The 16304-nt window shown below is 55.8% G+C and overlaps 3 protein-coding genes across 4 annotated transcripts; 2 read left to right on the top strand and 1 right to left on the bottom strand.

Annotated features, from left to right (window-relative positions):
* The first annotated feature begins 19 nt into the window (after nt 1-19).
* Nucleotides 20-3077, top strand: YPEL3 (yippee like 3). Of its 2 annotated transcripts, none has more exons than XM_006757768.2 (5): nt 20-37; nt 610-792; nt 896-939; nt 1129-1237; nt 2588-3077. In XM_006757768.2, exons 2-5 carry the CDS (start codon nt 676-678, stop codon nt 2675-2677), a joined length of 360 nt encoding a protein of 119 aa, XP_006757831.1. In that variant the 5' UTR covers nt 20-37; nt 610-675; the 3' UTR covers nt 2678-3077. The 2 variants fall into 2 exon arrangements, with proteins under 2 accessions (XP_006757831.1, XP_006757830.1); XM_006757767.2 differs by having other exon boundaries at nt 36-55.
* Nucleotides 3078-3173: 96 nt separating this feature from the next.
* Nucleotides 3174-8052, top strand: TBX6 (T-box 6). The gene is made up of 8 exons (XM_006757765.2): nt 3174-4224; nt 4308-4542; nt 5622-5889; nt 5972-6118; nt 6201-6271; nt 7280-7353; nt 7436-7619; nt 7701-8052. Exons 1-8 carry the CDS (start codon nt 4107-4109, stop codon nt 7906-7908), a joined length of 1305 nt encoding a protein of 434 aa, XP_006757828.1. The 5' UTR covers nt 3174-4106; the 3' UTR covers nt 7909-8052.
* Nucleotides 8053-9026: 974 nt separating this feature from the next.
* PPP4C (protein phosphatase 4 catalytic subunit) lies at nt 9027-16298 on the bottom strand. The gene is made up of 8 exons (XM_006779633.2): nt 16190-16298; nt 12033-12084; nt 11474-11524; nt 11186-11287; nt 10404-10577; nt 10180-10306; nt 9212-9401; nt 9027-9126 (listed from the first exon to the last, which is right to left on the bottom strand). The coding sequence occupies exons 1-7, from the start codon at nt 16285-16287 to the stop codon at nt 9265-9267; spliced, it is 741 nt and encodes a 246-aa protein (XP_006779696.2). The 5' UTR covers nt 16288-16298; the 3' UTR covers nt 9027-9126; nt 9212-9264.
* Between the last annotated feature and the right edge of the window lie 6 nt (nt 16299-16304).

Here is a 16304-nt window from a genome sequence, read left to right as displayed (position 1 = left end):
CCCTTCCCCGGCGCCCGCCCCCCACCCCGCGCCCCAGGTGAGCCCCGGGTCTCAGGTAAGGCTCCGCGATGCAGGTAAGAGCCCCTCGGCATAGACGAGGTTCGGCGTCCCCAGGTAAGAGCTCCACCCCCCTCGATGACCCTCCAACCTCGGGGAGGCCCCAGCCTTCTCCGGGTGCGGGACCTTTCCCCCAGGTGAGCTCCCTGTATGGTACTTGCAGTCGCCCCCCAGCTCCGCCCTCCGCAGTTCAGCTGAGGTCCTAAAGACCATCCAGTTCCTAGCCCCTTCCTGCTCCCCTAAACAGAGCTGACAGCTCATCCACTCTAGAGCCCCTTCCTCCAGTTTCAGTTGCCAGGTCAGCTGGGGTGAGGCTGAAAGCGGGTGGGTGACTCATCTTGGGCTCCTCCTAGCCTCAGTTTCCCCAATGATGCAACCTGAGGCCTCTTCAGTGACTCAAAACTGAGCCAGTTCTGGCCCCTGGAGAGGCTGCTGGCTCTGGGGAGAGGAGACAGCAGCCAAGTGTGACACTGAGAGAGTCCCCGTGGCCCTGGGCGTGCCTGCCTGTGTGTGGCTGGGGTCCTGACCGCACACTCACTCCCTCCCCAACAGGCACTGGGCTCCCTCTGCTCTCCGTGGGCCGCTCCCCGCGTGGGGCCACTGCCCCTGGCCCCCGCCATGGTGCGGATTTCAAAACCCAAGACGTTTCAGGCCTACTTGGATGATTGTCACCGGAGGTATAGCTGTGCCCACTGCCGTGCCCACCTGGCCAACCACGACGACCTCATCTCCAAGGTAACCGGATCATAGCTGGGGCTGGAATGGGAGGCTTGAGGGCTGCTTTGGCAGCTCCCCACCAATAACCCTGACCCCCTCTTCTCTCCCTTCCATCCTTCAGTCCTTCCAGGGCAGTCAGGGGCGTGCCTACCTCTTCAATTCTGTGTGAGTATTTGGCCTCCTGTCTTTCTTTTCCTGACCTCTGTTGTGACCTGTGACCCATGGCACCATGCTGAGACTCCCACAGCCCCCTGGTTCAGGCAAGAAGCTAAGGACAGACACAGTTGGATCCAAGCTAGAGTTGAGCTTTGTGATGGCGGGACCCTCCCTGGGACTGCCCCTATGTCCCCACAGGGTGAACGTGGGCTGCGGGCCAGCCGAGGAGCGGGTGCTGCTGACAGGCCTTCATGCTGTCGCTGATATCCACTGCGAGAACTGCAAGACCACTTTGGGCTGGAAATATGTGAGTCAGTGACCTCTGACCCCAAGCTAGCTTTTGACATGACCTCACATCACAAGCAGCCATCGGATAGTCTTTCAGAGTGTCTGGGCCCAGCTCACACAAGCCCAACAGTCTTTTCATCCCCTCACCATGTTTTCATCTCTGACATCAGACAAAGGCTTTTTTTTTTTTCTTCTCTCAACCCATCCATCTCCTCACAGGCACAAGCACCCCATTTTAGAGATGTTGATATAATCAGAATTACCATTTATTGCCAAAAATGCTTATTGTTATGTGCATCACAGCCATAATTACAACAATCCTATAGGTAGAGTCTACTTTCTCTTCACTTTACAAAAGAAGGAAGCCCAGAGATGTTAGGTAACCTGCCCAACGTCACACATCCAGCAAGTAACATAATAGGGACCAGAATCCCACTTTGTTTTGTTTTTAACTCCAAACCCTTGACCCCAACTTCTGTTACCATTCAGAGGGTCAGAGAGGTTGCCCAAGACCCCACAGCAGCACCGAGCTTGGGTCCATGTGCCTCCTTTTCCACTGCCCTCCTTACCACTGCTGCTGTCCAGGGTCTGATTTCACTGCCCCGAGTTGCATTTCCTTACCTGGCAGTGGAGGATAAAGCCACCACTTGGCACCCAAGACTGTTATGGAGATCAGATTAGATGCAGCAGCAGAAGATGCTCTTGGGAAACTGCAGCTGCTTGGGGCTGTGGGGCCTCGGTGATGTGGATGCCCGAGGCAGGCAGACAGGCAGCCCTGACCAGAGTTCTCTCCTGGCCCTGCCACACATTTGTTTTGTGTACCTGTGCAGGTGGCTTGGACTCCCTGGAACCTTGTAAAACAAAGAGGTGGCCAGTGTAGAGGTCAAAATCTCAAGTGCTTGCAGGGCCAAGCAGATACTGGGGATCTGCAAAAGGGGCAGCATAGATTGGAGGCAAAGGGAGAGGCAGCCTGTGCCATACTGGAGGCAGCACAACCTGCCTCTGTGTTAGTAATTCAGTTATTTCTATTAAATTCCCTGCTGGCCAACAAACACACGTGTAGGCCAACACTGGCACTCAGGCTACCAGTTTGTAACCCCTGGGTCTTGTAGACACTTACCTATCCTCATTGTTGGAGCCATCATGAGCGCTTTATAAAGTGCCCACTATTCAGGGAGTTCTGTCTATCCCACGTGAGAAACTCGACCCTGCCACCTACCAGCTCTGTGTCTGGGGGCAGATGGCTTGGCTTCGCTGGGTGACGGCTTCCTCAGATATGAAATGGGGCCAGTCATATCCATGCCCCAACCTCTATCCCTGCTGGTTAAGGCCCTTGCTCCAGGGATGACAGGCTCTCCCCTCCTTTTAGGAACAGGCCTTCGAGAGCAGCCAGAAGTACAAAGAGGGGAAGTACATCATCGAACTCAACCACATGATCAAAGACAACGGCTGGGACTGACCCCCACTCTTGCCTCATGTGGCTCCAGCCCGGCCTGGCCGCCAGGGGGCGCCACTGGCTTCCCTTCCCTGCCGGAAGGGAGCTCCGGACCCGCAGAGCCCTGCAGAGGAAGGACTCGGCTCCTGTACATATATTTTATTGCATGCACTGTGACCTTGGGGGGAGATCAGAAGGTGGGACACCACCACCCCCACCTCCCTGCGATCTGGCTGGCTTGGATCTCATTTTTTAACCTCTTCCCGCCCCGCCTACCCCATCGATATGGCCCTGTGTGCTGTTCTCTTAGCCCAGTGCAGCGTCTGCCCTGTGAACTCCTCCCACTGGGCGCCTCTTACCGCACGCGTGTCCCCTCCCCTAGTTCTGTAGCGTTTGTATATAATAAAACAATGAAGCGGAGACAGCCCCAGGCTTATGTGGAATCGGGGAGGGGGAACTCAAGTGCAGAATCCTGCCTCTATAGACCTGTTCCCATCTGAGCCCCAGTGGGGCAGCAGGTAGGTAGGCACCGGCTAAAGGTGGGAGTCTGCGCTCCTGGGGCCTGGCCTCAGCCATCTTCTCTAGGACCCGGGACAGGTCTCACTGCCCGGGATTCCAGAGCCCCCCCTGGCTCCCTAGACCTTGATCTCGGTTGATCGTCTTCTCAACCTTAGCGTTTTGCCACCACCCAGCGGCCCCCGCGGCATCTCTAGATCTTCTCTGCGGCTAAGTTGGCGCTGGGTCTGCTGGGAAGTGTAGTTCCCAGGGCTCCCCAGCACGGGACCTTCTGAAAAACCCAGGCAGCAGCCGGCTGGGGGCTGTAGAGCTGTGGAGACCTTTAACTTTTGAGACTTGAATGAAGGTGGAGAATGAAAACCAGGAAGGGCTCCAGGGTTCGGCCCCTCGGCTGCGGACTCCAGTGCCCTGCGTAACAAGATGCTCAGGCCCCATCCCTCCAGCCGGCTCATTCCCTCCAAGCCCCATCCTCCCAGTGAGGGTGGTGGGGGTCACCTGCTAGGTGTCTGAGCCGCCAAGGTCTGCCCCAGGACTCCAGGCTCCAGCCCCTCCATCCCAGGGTGCAGGCCCCGCCCCCTCAGTAGCTTAGCCCTAGCTGGGGCTCCCCCCGTGGGAACGGGGACCAGCTGGCCGGAAGCGCCAAACTGCGTCCCTGTCCAAGTGCCAGGGATCAATCAGGCCGAGGAGTTAATTATGTAATGAGGGGCAGGGGGTCGAGGCTAATGAAGCCTGCGGGGGAGGGTGCCCAGGTATCCGGCCCCTCTTGTACCCCTTCCAGGCCCCAGGGGTCTCCACCCCAGCCCAACTCCAGGGCCCCAAAGAGGGAGGGGCTGTGATCCTGGGTCTGGAAGGGGCTGAGCTGTGAGCTATAAAGGGGGCATCTCCCAGCACCAGGGGACTCTAGGCAGCCAGACCTGAGGCCAGACAGGACTACTCCATGTATCACCCAAGAGAGCTGTACCCCTCCCTGGGGGCCGGCTACCGCCTTGGGCCCCCCCAGCCAGTGACCGATTCCAGCTTCCCGCCTGCCCTGGCAGAGGGTTACCGCTACCCCGGTGAGCTTTGGGAGGAGCTCCTCTGTAGGGACTGAGGGTTGCTGTGGACCTGGGCTGGCTCCTCATTCTCCCCCCATCTCCAGATTTGGACACTCCCAAACTGGATTGCTTCCTCTCCGGGATTGAGGCTGCTCCCCGCACCCTGGCGGCTCCCCCACCTCTTCCCCCTCTGCCCCCAGCCCTGGGCACTGAGCCGGCTCCTCCAGCCCCAGAGGCCCTTCACTCACTCCCTGGAGTCAGCCTGAGCCTGGAGAACCAGGAGCTGTGGAAAGAGTTCAATTCTGTGGGAACAGAGATGATCATCACCAAAGCTGGGAGGTGAGGGGGCTGGGCCAGGGTCAGAGGACCCAGTGTGTTCCTGGTGGGGGGTCTCTGGGAAAGGCAGTTCCTGGTGATGGGGCTAGTTCGAGGGTTTCTAGGGGGCTTGAGCTCTGCCTACGTTCAGAATGTGATTGTGGTCTGGGCCAGGGGTTACTCAGTGACCGATCATGGTCATGTTGTGGCAAAGGCCTGTGGCTGGTTTAGGGACCAACCTAAGGCAAGAGTCATAGGTCAGTCTGGGCCCTGTCCAAAAAGTCTGGCTGGATTATAGCTTAGTATGTGGCCTAGATCAAGGGGTCAGTCTATGGCTGGAGTTGGGCTTCAGACTATAACTAGAGTCAGGGGCCAGCCAGTGACCGGCATCAGGGAAGTCTGGCTAGGATCAGGGTTAGCATTAAGGTTTGTCAGCACATGACTAGATCCGGGGTCGCCTTGGAGGCAGGGATATGGTCAGTATGTGGCCTTGTGGAGCTCCTTATCTAGGCCAGGAACTCGGGCCCTGGCATGGTATCTTCTCCATTGAAAGCAGGGTTGGGATGTGTGTGTGTTTGGTTAATCCTCACCAGAGGACATTTTTTCCATTGACTTTTAGAGTGGAAGGGGTAGGGAGAAACATCAATGGTTGCTGCCTCCCACATGCATCCTATCGGGGCTGGGGATCCCCCTTTCTTTTTCTTTCTTCCCTGAAGCAAGTTTGTCCAGTGCTGTAGATTATGGTGCTGGAGATCAGGTGAGATCCTCAGGGTGGAGAGCAAAGAGGCTCCTGGCAAGATTTCCAGGAGAAAAGTGTGACAGTGTCTCTCCGCTTCTGCAAATGGAGTTTGAAGGGCCCAGAGTCAGGATTGCAAGGTCTGCTTCAACCTTTGTGACCCTGATCAGATCGGATCACCTAGCCTGTCTCTCGTTTCCTATCTATAAAATGGGATGGAACAAGCTTCCAGGCCCTCCCCTCAGTTCTAACTCCAGCTCGAATGTTCTCTGACAAAACTGAGCTGGTGGCTCTGCCCCCTTGTCAGCACTGTGCCTGCTTGTGGCTGCTGGGTAGCTCAAGGCACTCCTGTCTTCTTTCCATCCAGACGCATGTTCCCTGCTTGTCGAGTGTCAGTCACTGGCCTGGACCCTGAGGCCCGCTACCTGTTCCTTCTGGATGTGGTGCCAGTGGACGGAGCTCGCTACCGTTGGCAGGGACGGCGCTGGGAGCCCAGCGGCAAAGCCGAGCCCCGCCTGCCTGACCGTGTCTACATTCACCCTGACTCCCCTGCTACTGGTGCCCACTGGATGCGGCAGCCTGTATCTTTCCATCGGGTCAAGCTTACCAACAGCACACTGGACCCTCATGGCCACGTGAGGCCCAGGCTGGGACCCCAGGCTGGAGGTTGGGGTTGGAACCCAGGGCTAGGGGTCACTTCTGTTTCTTCCCTCCCAGCTGATCCTGCACTCCATGCACAAGTATCAGCCCCGCGTACACCTAGTGCGGGCCGCACAGCTTTGCAGCCAACACTGGGGGGGCGTTGCCTCCTTTCGCTTCCCTGAGACCATGTTCATCTCTGTGACAGCCTACCAGAACCCACGGGTGAGTGACCCTGCTTGAGCGGGGTGGGTGGTGGTACCCTGCCTCAGCTGCAGGAGCTTTGACTCTGGATATGTGCCCCCAGATCACACAACTGAAGATTGCGGCCAACCCCTTTGCCAAAGGTTTCCGGGAGAATGGCAGAAACTGTAAGAGGTGAGCACCGTTCGTTCATTCACTCATTCATTTACCAAATGTCTATTAATAGACATTTAATGGTAAATAAAAACATTTATTGAATGAATAAAAACATTCATTCATTCATTGATTCAACAAATACTTATTTAGCACCTATGTGCCAGGCACAGTGCTAGGCACTGGAGAAGCATCAGTAAAGAGGACAAATGAAAGCCCTGTCCTCATGGAACTAATACACTGGTGGGCAAAGTAGACAACTAAACAAGAGCAGTGATATATATTAGGGGTAAGTTCTAAAGACAAAACCAACAGTGTAGGTATTTATTAGATAAGAGGCCTGGAAAGGCCTCACTGAGAAGAGACCTTTGAGAAAAGACTAGACAGAAACGTGGGAGGGAACCATGTGGATATGTGGGAACGGCATGCTGAGCGTGGAACCAGCATGTGCAAGGGCCCTGAGGTGGGAACACACCCAAGAATGGCGAGAGAGGTGGAGACAGATTATGTTAAACAGTAAAGGGTTAGTTAGGACTTTGGCTTTTATTCTGAGGACAGCCCCCTGAACTGGTCCGTGCCTTCAAGGCAGAAGAGACAGACATCTATCAAGATTACCCTAACAAATGTAACAGTGTAACTATTACAAATGTTACCAGGGAGGGCTGTTGTGCTGTGGGTGGTCAGACGACCTCCTTGAGGAAGTTATGCCTGAATGGAGACAAGGATGAGTTAAGCAGGTGAACAGGGGACAGAAGAGAAGGCTGAAAGGCAGCTAGTGAAGATGGCCAGAGCAAGGAGGGATGAGCCTCGTAGCTTGGGAAGAAGTTTCCATTTATTCTAAATGCAACAGGAAACCACTGGAAAGTTCTAAGTGGGGAATAAGTACCAGCTTTACTACTTTCTAGTTATTTAATTCTCTGGCCTTTAGTTCCTTCATCTGAAAAATGGGTATAGTATGAAACCTGGTAGGGTGAATGTCTAGCACCTGGTAAGTGATATCATCATCACCATCATCACTGTCTTTCCCAGGGAGCGAGATGCCCGTGTTAAGAGGAAACTGCGGGGCCCAGAGCCAATAGCCACAGAGGCCTATGGGAGTGGAGGTGAGTACTGTCCCCATGGTGATTGGGCCGGGCCTGAGGTGCTGATCTCCCTTCGCCCAACCTGGTTCTTCTGTCTCCCGAGATGCACCAGGTGGTCCCTGTGACTCCACCCTGGGTGGGGATGTTCGCGAGTCAGATCCAGAACAGGCGCCCGCGCCCAGGGAAGCTGCCCCTGCCCCAGCTCCTCTGTGTGGTGGCTCCAGTGCTGAGGCCTACCTTCTGCACCCTGCAGCTTTCCATGGGGCTCCCAGTCACCTTCCAACCAGGTGAGTGGGACCAGGGCACAGACTGGGCTGTTCCCGTCTGGGGGTCCCTCTCCAATGTTCTGACACCTTTTTCCACTTCAGGAACCCCAGCTTCCCTCAGGCTCCAGACTCGGGGCGCCCAGCCCCCTATTCAGCTGCATTCCTAGAGCTGCAGTCTGGGCCAGGAAGCTCAGGATACCCAGCAGCTGCACCCCCAGCACCCTTTGCCTCACATTTCCTCCAAGGGGGCCCCTTGCCCTTACCTTACCCTGGGGCCTATCTGGATATGGGGTCCAAACCAATGTACTGAGCCACTGCCAGGCCCCTCTGCCTCCCTCAGTCTTCCATTACAAATTCCAGTTCCCTTCCCCCAGGCCGTAGCCCCCTCACTTCCACTGACCCCATCCCCCACACCAAATGGCTGCCTTGGGCCTCCTCCACCCCACTTCACACTTCGACTTCATTCCCACCCCCCTCTGGCTTCAAAGCTCTGGCTAAGCTGCTGGGAGTCCAGCTGGGGCCAGCTTCCCCTCCAGGCTCTCACCTCTGTGCGAAGAGAGGGAGGTTCTGCCTGGCCAAATGGGGCCTTGGACCAGCACCACCAACTCCTGGCTTCACCCTTGGGCTCAGCTAGTCATTATCTCCGTGCCCCAGTGCGAGCCACACCAGAGTATTTTTGTTAATAAAACTCGAAAGACATCAGTGCTCCGGAAACATTGGGCTAATGGTGTTTGGCCCTGGGAGGGACTGGGTGAGCAAAGGTTTTGTGGGGAGACCCTGGCCCCTGATCTAGACTTGCCATTCCCAACTGCTTGATCTTGTGTGTGTAAATCCACTTGCTCAGGGCCTGGTTCCTCTTCAAGACAACGGGGAAGCAATGTCCTGACACTCACTGTTCTGAGAATGACACAGGCCGTCTCTGAGGGCCGGCCCTCTACCTCGCGCTCAGGAGCGGTCACTGCCAGTGGATGGATCAGGAGGCTCTGGGCAGGTGAGCTGGCCTGCGCCTCACCTTTCTGGTGGGGTCGTCCCAGGTCCCAGGCGGCAGCACTACTCATCCCCAATCAAGTCTGACACAAATCCAAAGACTGTAGTTCTTCTATTAGAATTTTTTCTTTTTCTCAAAATTTTTATCTAAAAACAAACCAAAAAAAATGAAAAAAAGAAAAACAAAAATTATTGGAAACTTCATGGTTCAGGTGGGGAGAAAGGAGGAGCATGGAGCTCAGGCTCCGAGCCTCTCCAGAGAAAGTCCTCACCCTCGAAGTGCCCTCTTTGAGGGAGAGCAGAGCTGGGGACAGCCCCCCATGCCCAGCCTCCATCTGGAGAAGAGGGTAGAGTCACAGTGGTCCAAGGGCCAGAGGGACTGGAGGGGGTGGGAGGCAGGGGACAAAGGGGTCACAGGAAGTAGTCGGCCACAGGCTTCTTGGAGGGGATGCCCCGCGTCTCTTGGGGAGCGGCCTCAAAGATGATAAAATCTTTCTGGAGATGCTCATCCAGCTCCAAGATGGCTGCCACATTCCCACAGCTGCAAGTCGGAGGGCGAGGGTGACAGTTAGTGTGTGTCAGCCTAGATCCCACCCCACCGTGACCTCCTGACCCAGGCAGCTCACCGGTAGCAGTAGTTGGGTGCCGACCACACAGTGAGCACAGTCTCATTGAAGTGCTACTTGTAACCTTCCATCACCAGTTGGTGGGCACGGCAGATCATGTCAGTGTTGTTGGCTGCATTGAACTGAGCCACCACGTCACTGCCAAATAGGTAGCCAGCCCCACGGGGGCTCACACCCCAGCCTGTTGTATCTGAGGCAAATGAAGGCAGAGATGGAGAGAGGTGTCCTCAAGGCATCTGACTGCCCACTGCCCTTCGAAGGAGAATATCCTGCCCCCTCCCCGAATCAGGCCCGTGGGGCAAGAGGACAGGGCCTGATTGTATTCTGCGGGTTCTGGGGGCCAGGGCGGCAAATGTTGAAGCAGGGAAGCTCCAATGATGAGACTTTCCTGATAGTTGGAGCCACCTCAGTTGGAGTGGCCATGCATTACTGTCCAACTAGGTGCACAGGGGAGTGAAAGGAGGTGCTTCTAAGAACCACGCCGCATGCAGGTGTGAGCAAGGGCTGCACAGCTAGCCTGGGAGCTGAAACAGGCATTCGGGCACAGCAGGGGGAGAGTGGAGACTGTCTGATAGCAGAAGGAGCCCCGGATTGGTACCTAGGTTTCAGCCTCAGCCCTGCTCCATACTAGCTCAGGAACTCCCCAAATGAGGGGTTCTCAGGGGCCGATCACTGTAAGCATTTGACCTCTGCAAAAGCCCCTTCGCATGCAGGGTGCCCATGATTTTGTCCTAAACAAGCCTCTGATACACAGACCCTAATTCCGCCCGAGCTCAAAGCACCCAGCTCCCCATGCCCCTGCTCTGAGGGTGCCAGCCAGGCTGCAGGTCACGGACAGACGCCCGCTCTACTCTTCCCCAAACGTGCCTGGTCTCAGTGTCCTTTCGAGGTACTTGCTTTAACCAAAGGGCTCAGTGTCTCAGCAAACTAAGGCTAAAGCCTGGCTGCCCGGCCCCACCTGCCCTCACCTTCAGGGTCAGACCAGAGCAGGTCACACATGGGACCATCATGAGGCACCTCCTGCTTTCGGTCAATCGTCCGGATCTGGTCAAGGGTCTGGATGGAGGGGGAGAGACCCCCGTGCACGCAGAAGATCTACAGGGGAAAGCAAGGCAGGAGGGAAGGGAGGCTGAGGCCCAGTGCCTCTCCCACCTCTCCCACCCCGACACCCACGGAGCCCTGGGCAGCCTACCTTGCCATCAATGATGGCTGACAGGCTGAGGTAGTCAAAGATCTCAGTGCAGTAGCGCCACACGGTCACCGAGCCATATTTACGCAGGCACTCGTCATAGAAGCCATAGACCTGGGTGATCTGACGGCTCTCATGGTTGCCCCGGATCAGGGTGATTCGATCAGGATAGCGAACCTGAAAGTAACCACCAAGCTAGGGCTGGGGTCCAGGCCCTCTCCCTCCTCCATCTCCTCACATCTGTCAGCCCCACTCCATCCTCATCACCACCCTGGCCCAGATTCATGCCCTCTCTTGCCTGAATAGTGTTGCACCCACCTCATAGGCTCCCAGCCCTCCTTCAGAAAATACACCCCTCACCCCCCCGCTGGCACCCCATCAACTACACACCTAAAGGCTCCTCTTTCACCTCCCAGAGAGAGACCAAGACCAAGACCTTAGCAAGACATTCAAGGTGCTTTGTCATCTGGCCCCTTACAACCTCTCTCCCACCAGTGGATGTTGTATCCAGTTGAACTCAACTCCTTGTCCTTTTCTGAACAGACTGAGCCTCTATTCCCTCCCCTACAATGCCACCCCTCTGACCTCATCCTCCAGGGGCCCAATCAGGTGCCCCCAAGTCAAGGAAAGCTTCTGTGACCACCCTTGCCAAGCAGAATCTGTCATCACCAGCAGCACAGCTCAGAGTTGGGGGTGGATGGAGCAGGAGAGGAGGGCGGAAAGGATGCAGACAGGTCAGGCCTGAGGTGGCCCAGGTTTGGGCTCCAGAAGACAGCAGTCCCCACCTTAAGTGCCAGCAGCAGGAGGAACGTTTCAACGCTGTAGAAACCACGATCCACAAAGTCCCCCATGAAGAGGTAGTTGGTCTCAGGGACGTCGCCACCCACCTGGGGGGAGGGAGAAGGTCCTAAACTGTCCCCTACTCAGTCAAGTTGAAGCCCTTCTTTCACGAAGGGCCCACCTAACTAGAGGCCTCTTGCCCCCACTCCACTCACCAAATTCAAGCTTTCCCTCTCAAAGGGGCCTTCCAGTCACCCGCCAGGTCACCTTCCCCAGTGCTGACCCACACTCACTCTGAACAGCTCCTTGAGGTCATAGAATTGTCCATGGATGTCACCGCATACCTGGGAAGGGAGAGGTGTGTGGGAACTCACCATCGGAAAGCCTCTGCTCCCAGGGGATATCTCCCAATGATCACTCTTAGCTAAGCCTCTGCTTCTCGGCCCCAAACCTACTGTCCCACCCATTAGCCTGGTCTGCAATCCACCTCCGTCCCCCAGTGAATGCCAGCTATTCTCTGGGCAAGAGCTAGAGCCAGGTCTTTTCAGACCTGCAGCTCCTGGAGGACCTGGCCCCTGCTTTCCCTGCTCCCCTCAAGGTGCCCAGAATGAAGTCCTGACAACGAAGAACATGTAGAAACATGTGGAGTACAATCACTTACCAAACGGAGGGTCCTTCTGCCCTGGCCCAGTCTCTCTCCAACAAGTCAAAAGCCCCTTCCCACAACTTCCATTTCTTACAGCGAGGGGCCCTTGAAGATGGGGCTCCCAGGGAGGAGGGAGCCCACGAGACTACAGCGAATGTCTACATGCCTCCAACCACGCTGGCTTTGGAGGGACAGAGGGTACTCACTGTGACTGGCGAGTCCACCCTCTGCACGTTGCTCTCCTCTACCAGGATCTCCCTGCAGACAGAAGAACGGGGTCACCACAGCCAGGCCAGGCCAATTCCTAATTTTGGGGGGTGGGGGCGGGGGGAGGATATGCGGCAGTCCTTGAACCTCTACAGGGCAGGAGTGAGGTGCGCAATTTCCCCAGGAAAGGCTGACCACAGCCCTCACTGCTCAATACCCTCCCATGGTTCCCCCACGGCCAGCAAGCCAGAGCCCAAACTCCTGTTCTAGCTTCCAAAGCCTTTCCCCGGTAGGCTGTGACTTCCCCAGCCTTGACCTCCCACCCTCACCCTCCACCGCGTCCTCTCCTGCGTCCCGCACTCCCAGAAAACAGATCGCTGCACAGAGCCCTCTGCTCCCTGCACTGCGCGCTCAGCTGGAGTCCTTGGCGGAGCTCCTATGGCTCCTCTCTAACGCACAGGGACCTTCTCCCAGGCTGTCTAAAGGCACACGGGGCTCGCCCTGGGCAGGCCAGTCATCAAAGTGATCTTCAAAGTGATCTGTTGTTGCTTTTTTTCATTATTTAGTTAGAGGAAGTGAGGACTTCATTCTGTCATCTTTCCTTGCAATGCGTCTGACATAAGTGAGTGAGCATGACATAAAACCACTGTCAGGTTCAGACACCCGATTTTAGTACAACTTCCAGATTTCATCCTTGATGGTAATAGCAGCAGTGAACATTCCAGTTCACACCGTACGCCAGGACTCTAGTATGAGCTTTGCATGGATGGCGCATGCAATCAAACCACCACCCTCAACGGCAGGCACTGTGATGACTCCCACTTCTCAGATGAAGAAAATGGTTGAAGTCATACAGGTGGGACTTGAACCAAAGCACCTGACTCTAGACCAGGGGCGGGCAAACTACGGCCATTTGAAATGAATAAAACTATTGAAAAAAAAGGCCATACCGTTTTATGTAATGATGTTTACTTTGAATTTATATTAGTTCACACAAACACTCCATCCATGCTTTTGTTCCGGCCCTGTCCAGTTTAAGAACCCATTGTGGCCCTCGAATCAAAAAGTTTGCCCACGGCTGCTCTAGGGTCTGTGCGCTTTCATCAAGCCACTCTGACGTGGCCCAGGCCTTGCTCAGCCCTGACTCTGCCTGTCTCCTGGACTGGGTTCCTATAGGCCCCTCAGGGCACGCTGCATGACAAAGGCAGCTCCAAGGAGGTGTGCTTTGCTTTCTAGGAAAGGGAGGGAGAGGCCCTGGCTGCAGTCTGGGGGCCCTGCAGCAACCAGGATCTCCAACCTGTACTGCATCTTGTGTTGAACATCATTCCTCATCAACTGCTTATAACGACCTTTTCAACTGACTGGGGGAGCTTCTTTCCCTCCCCATCTGACAGGTAAAAAACCGAGGCTCACAGGAAAAAGGGGCAGGATCAAGGTCACAAAGCTGGTGTCTCAACTGGAACCCAGGAGCCCACTTCCTGAGAATTTATGCCAGCCTCTCCCGGGCTCGGGGTCAAAACTTCACCGCAGTGCCTGCCAGTAGGGCCCCAGCATGGTGTGGAACGGAGACCCAGCCTCTGGCCCCACCTCTGTCACCAGCAGCACATCACGGCCATCAGGGCTCGCACCTGCTCAGCTTTACGTCCACAGCTAGCACTGCCTTTCCAAGTGCTCACCAAGGGCCAGGGCCCGTCTCTGGCTATGAAGACTCTCATCTGAGTTTCATGATGATTTCAAATACTTGGAGAGGTCAAGTGACTTCACCGGGGTCATACTGTTCAGCGATGGAATTCGTACTGAAGACCGCCTGATGCAAAATGCCCTGCTCTTCAAATATGCTGACTTTCTAATAAGAGCAAGTCAGCTCACATACTTCAGGCCTCGGTAATTCCCAGGTCGAGTCTGTATACCCTCTGAGCAAGCCAACGCTCTCGACACTACCAGCCTTGGCTGGGTCACTGGTGGGCCCCCAGGAAGCCATGGCCAGGTGCTAGAATTGGCCTCCTTCACACTGGGCCTGAGATAACAGCGGCCAACTCGAGCCTCTCTAGTACCTCCTAGCTCTGGCTCAGTCTCAGCTGGACACGACCTCCACCCCTCCGTCCTCTGTAGCCTCTCATAGTCTAACTGTCTCTGTCTGGCTGCCCCTGAACATGGAGAGCAGTAAAAGACCTGGATGCAAAATCAACCTCCCCTCCAACCAGCAGTCAGACTGTGGGTAAGACATTATCTTCTCTAAGACTCATTTCTCTTCTCAAATACTCACTCCTGCCCTCCTATTCCGTAGGGCTGCTGCAAAACACAATGGTGACTGAATATATAACGTCTCTGTTATTCTGGAAACTCCACCATGCTTCCCAAGCTTTAGCTATCATCACCACCAAATTGATCCAGGTCCTACGGGGGCAGATAAGACATATGGGAAAAAGAATGGTGCCAGGCAGCAATTGGTTTAAGTTCCTAAAAATGCCATCAAGACAGAGGAAGCAGACAAAACATGGAAGAGCCACAAACAAGCATTTAAAAAGGGGCCTTGCCTGTTCACCAAACCCACACAGGCCCTGTCTGGGGGCTGGAGTGTCTGGGGTGGGAGGGAGTCAAGCAAAGAGCCACACGTTCAGCACCCAGCTCTGCCCCCCTCTCTCTGGGTGATCTTTAGTCAAGTCACTATGCCTCTAGGAGTCACAGCCTCGTTCTGTAAAATGGAGCAAACAATTCCAACCTCACAAGATTGCTGTGGGGAGGAAATGGATATACATTCTATGCCAGTACAAAGCCAGGCTAATAGTGCCTCTGCTATTCAGTAAATATAGGGTAATTCTGCTCTTTTCTCTCTCTGTTTTAAATAGATTTTTATTAATTTCAGAGAAGGAGGGAGAGGGAGATATAAACATCAATGAAGAGAAAGAATCACTGACTGGCTGGCTCCTGCACAACCCTTTCTGGGGATCAAGTCCTCAACCCAGGCATGTTCCCCACCCGGGAATGAAAACGTGACCTCCTGGTTCACAGGTTGATGCTCAGTCACTCAGCCACCGGCCAGGCCGGCTCTCTTCTCACAAGTCTCCAGCTTGGCGGAAGCCGCAGTCACACAGCACCTCAGAGGAGGCAGGGAACTGGTCTCCTCACTGCTGCCCACACACCTCAGGGCCTCAACCTTCCTCTCATCCTGCTGGGACGGCCGCCCTCCCTGGCCCTGCTCCCATCCGCTACCCTAATTATTTCCCTCTTTCAAGGCCACTTTCTGTTAGAAGCCCCCTGATGACTTCAGTCCGTACCGGCACTGCCATCTCCCCACACAGTAATAGCAGGGACACCTAAGGACTGTTGAGCACTCACGCTGCCCCAAAGCACTCTGCTAACTTCATCCCCAGCACCAGCTTTCTGACTCCTCCAGCCATCGTATTCAGTACTGTCATTCCCAACTTACAGATGAAAAAACAAAGCGTTCCGGAGACCTCGGGGACCACCAACACAGACAGTAAGTGGCAACGCTCAGATTCCAACCTACAGCCATGGCCTCCCAGAGGCCGGGATTTTAATCACTACGCGTTCCTGCTCCCACAGAACTCGAAGCCGGGCCTCCCTCGTGCCACGAATTCATGCTGAATTCTACTCTGGCCTATTTGCCGCCACGTCTCAGGCTCCCACCCTGCACACGAGAGGACCCCGCTCACTCCACCTCGCGTCCTGGCCTGAAAAGAACAGGACCCGAGGACTGGCTCAGGCTGCCTCCCTCCCTCGCTGGGCTGGCTCTGAACAGGAGCCCTCATCTGTCAAAGGGGGGCAACATGCCCAGCCTCCGGGGTTGCTGCTGGACCCTAAAGTATGTTACAAACCAGGGTCTTTAGCGACCCTGCCCTGCACTTCGGTTCTGGCTGACGTTCCTGCGTGTCCGCTTCCTCTGCGAGGCCCACCCGAAAAGGTCAGTCCCCCCGGCACATAGTAGGGGCGCTTCCCTGCGCGTCCCCCGTACTTTCTGTCACTCGCCGCCTCACTGAACACATCCCCCCACACTTCAAGTCTCTGTCCAGGCCTGCCTTCCCCGCGGGCTGCTCGGGCACCGGCCTCCGTCCGCTCCCCCCCGGGAGCGTTTCCAGGACGAGCCAGGCCCACGTTCCGGCCGGGGCCGCGGGCCTCCCGCGCCGGGGCTCACCGGGCCTTGGCGCACAGGGCCTTGACTTCGCTCTCCTTGATGAGCTCGCAGCGCCGCAGCTGCTCGATCTGCCGGTCCAGGTCGCTGATCTCCGCCATGGCCCACCCCGGCGGGG

Source organism: Myotis davidii, unplaced genomic scaffold (assembly GCF_000327345.1).
Source record: "Myotis davidii unplaced genomic scaffold, ASM32734v1 scaffold1695, whole genome shotgun sequence".
Lineage (NCBI taxonomy): Eukaryota > Metazoa > Chordata > Mammalia > Chiroptera > Vespertilionidae > Myotis > Myotis davidii.
This window is presented reverse-complemented; position numbering and strand designations above follow the sequence as displayed.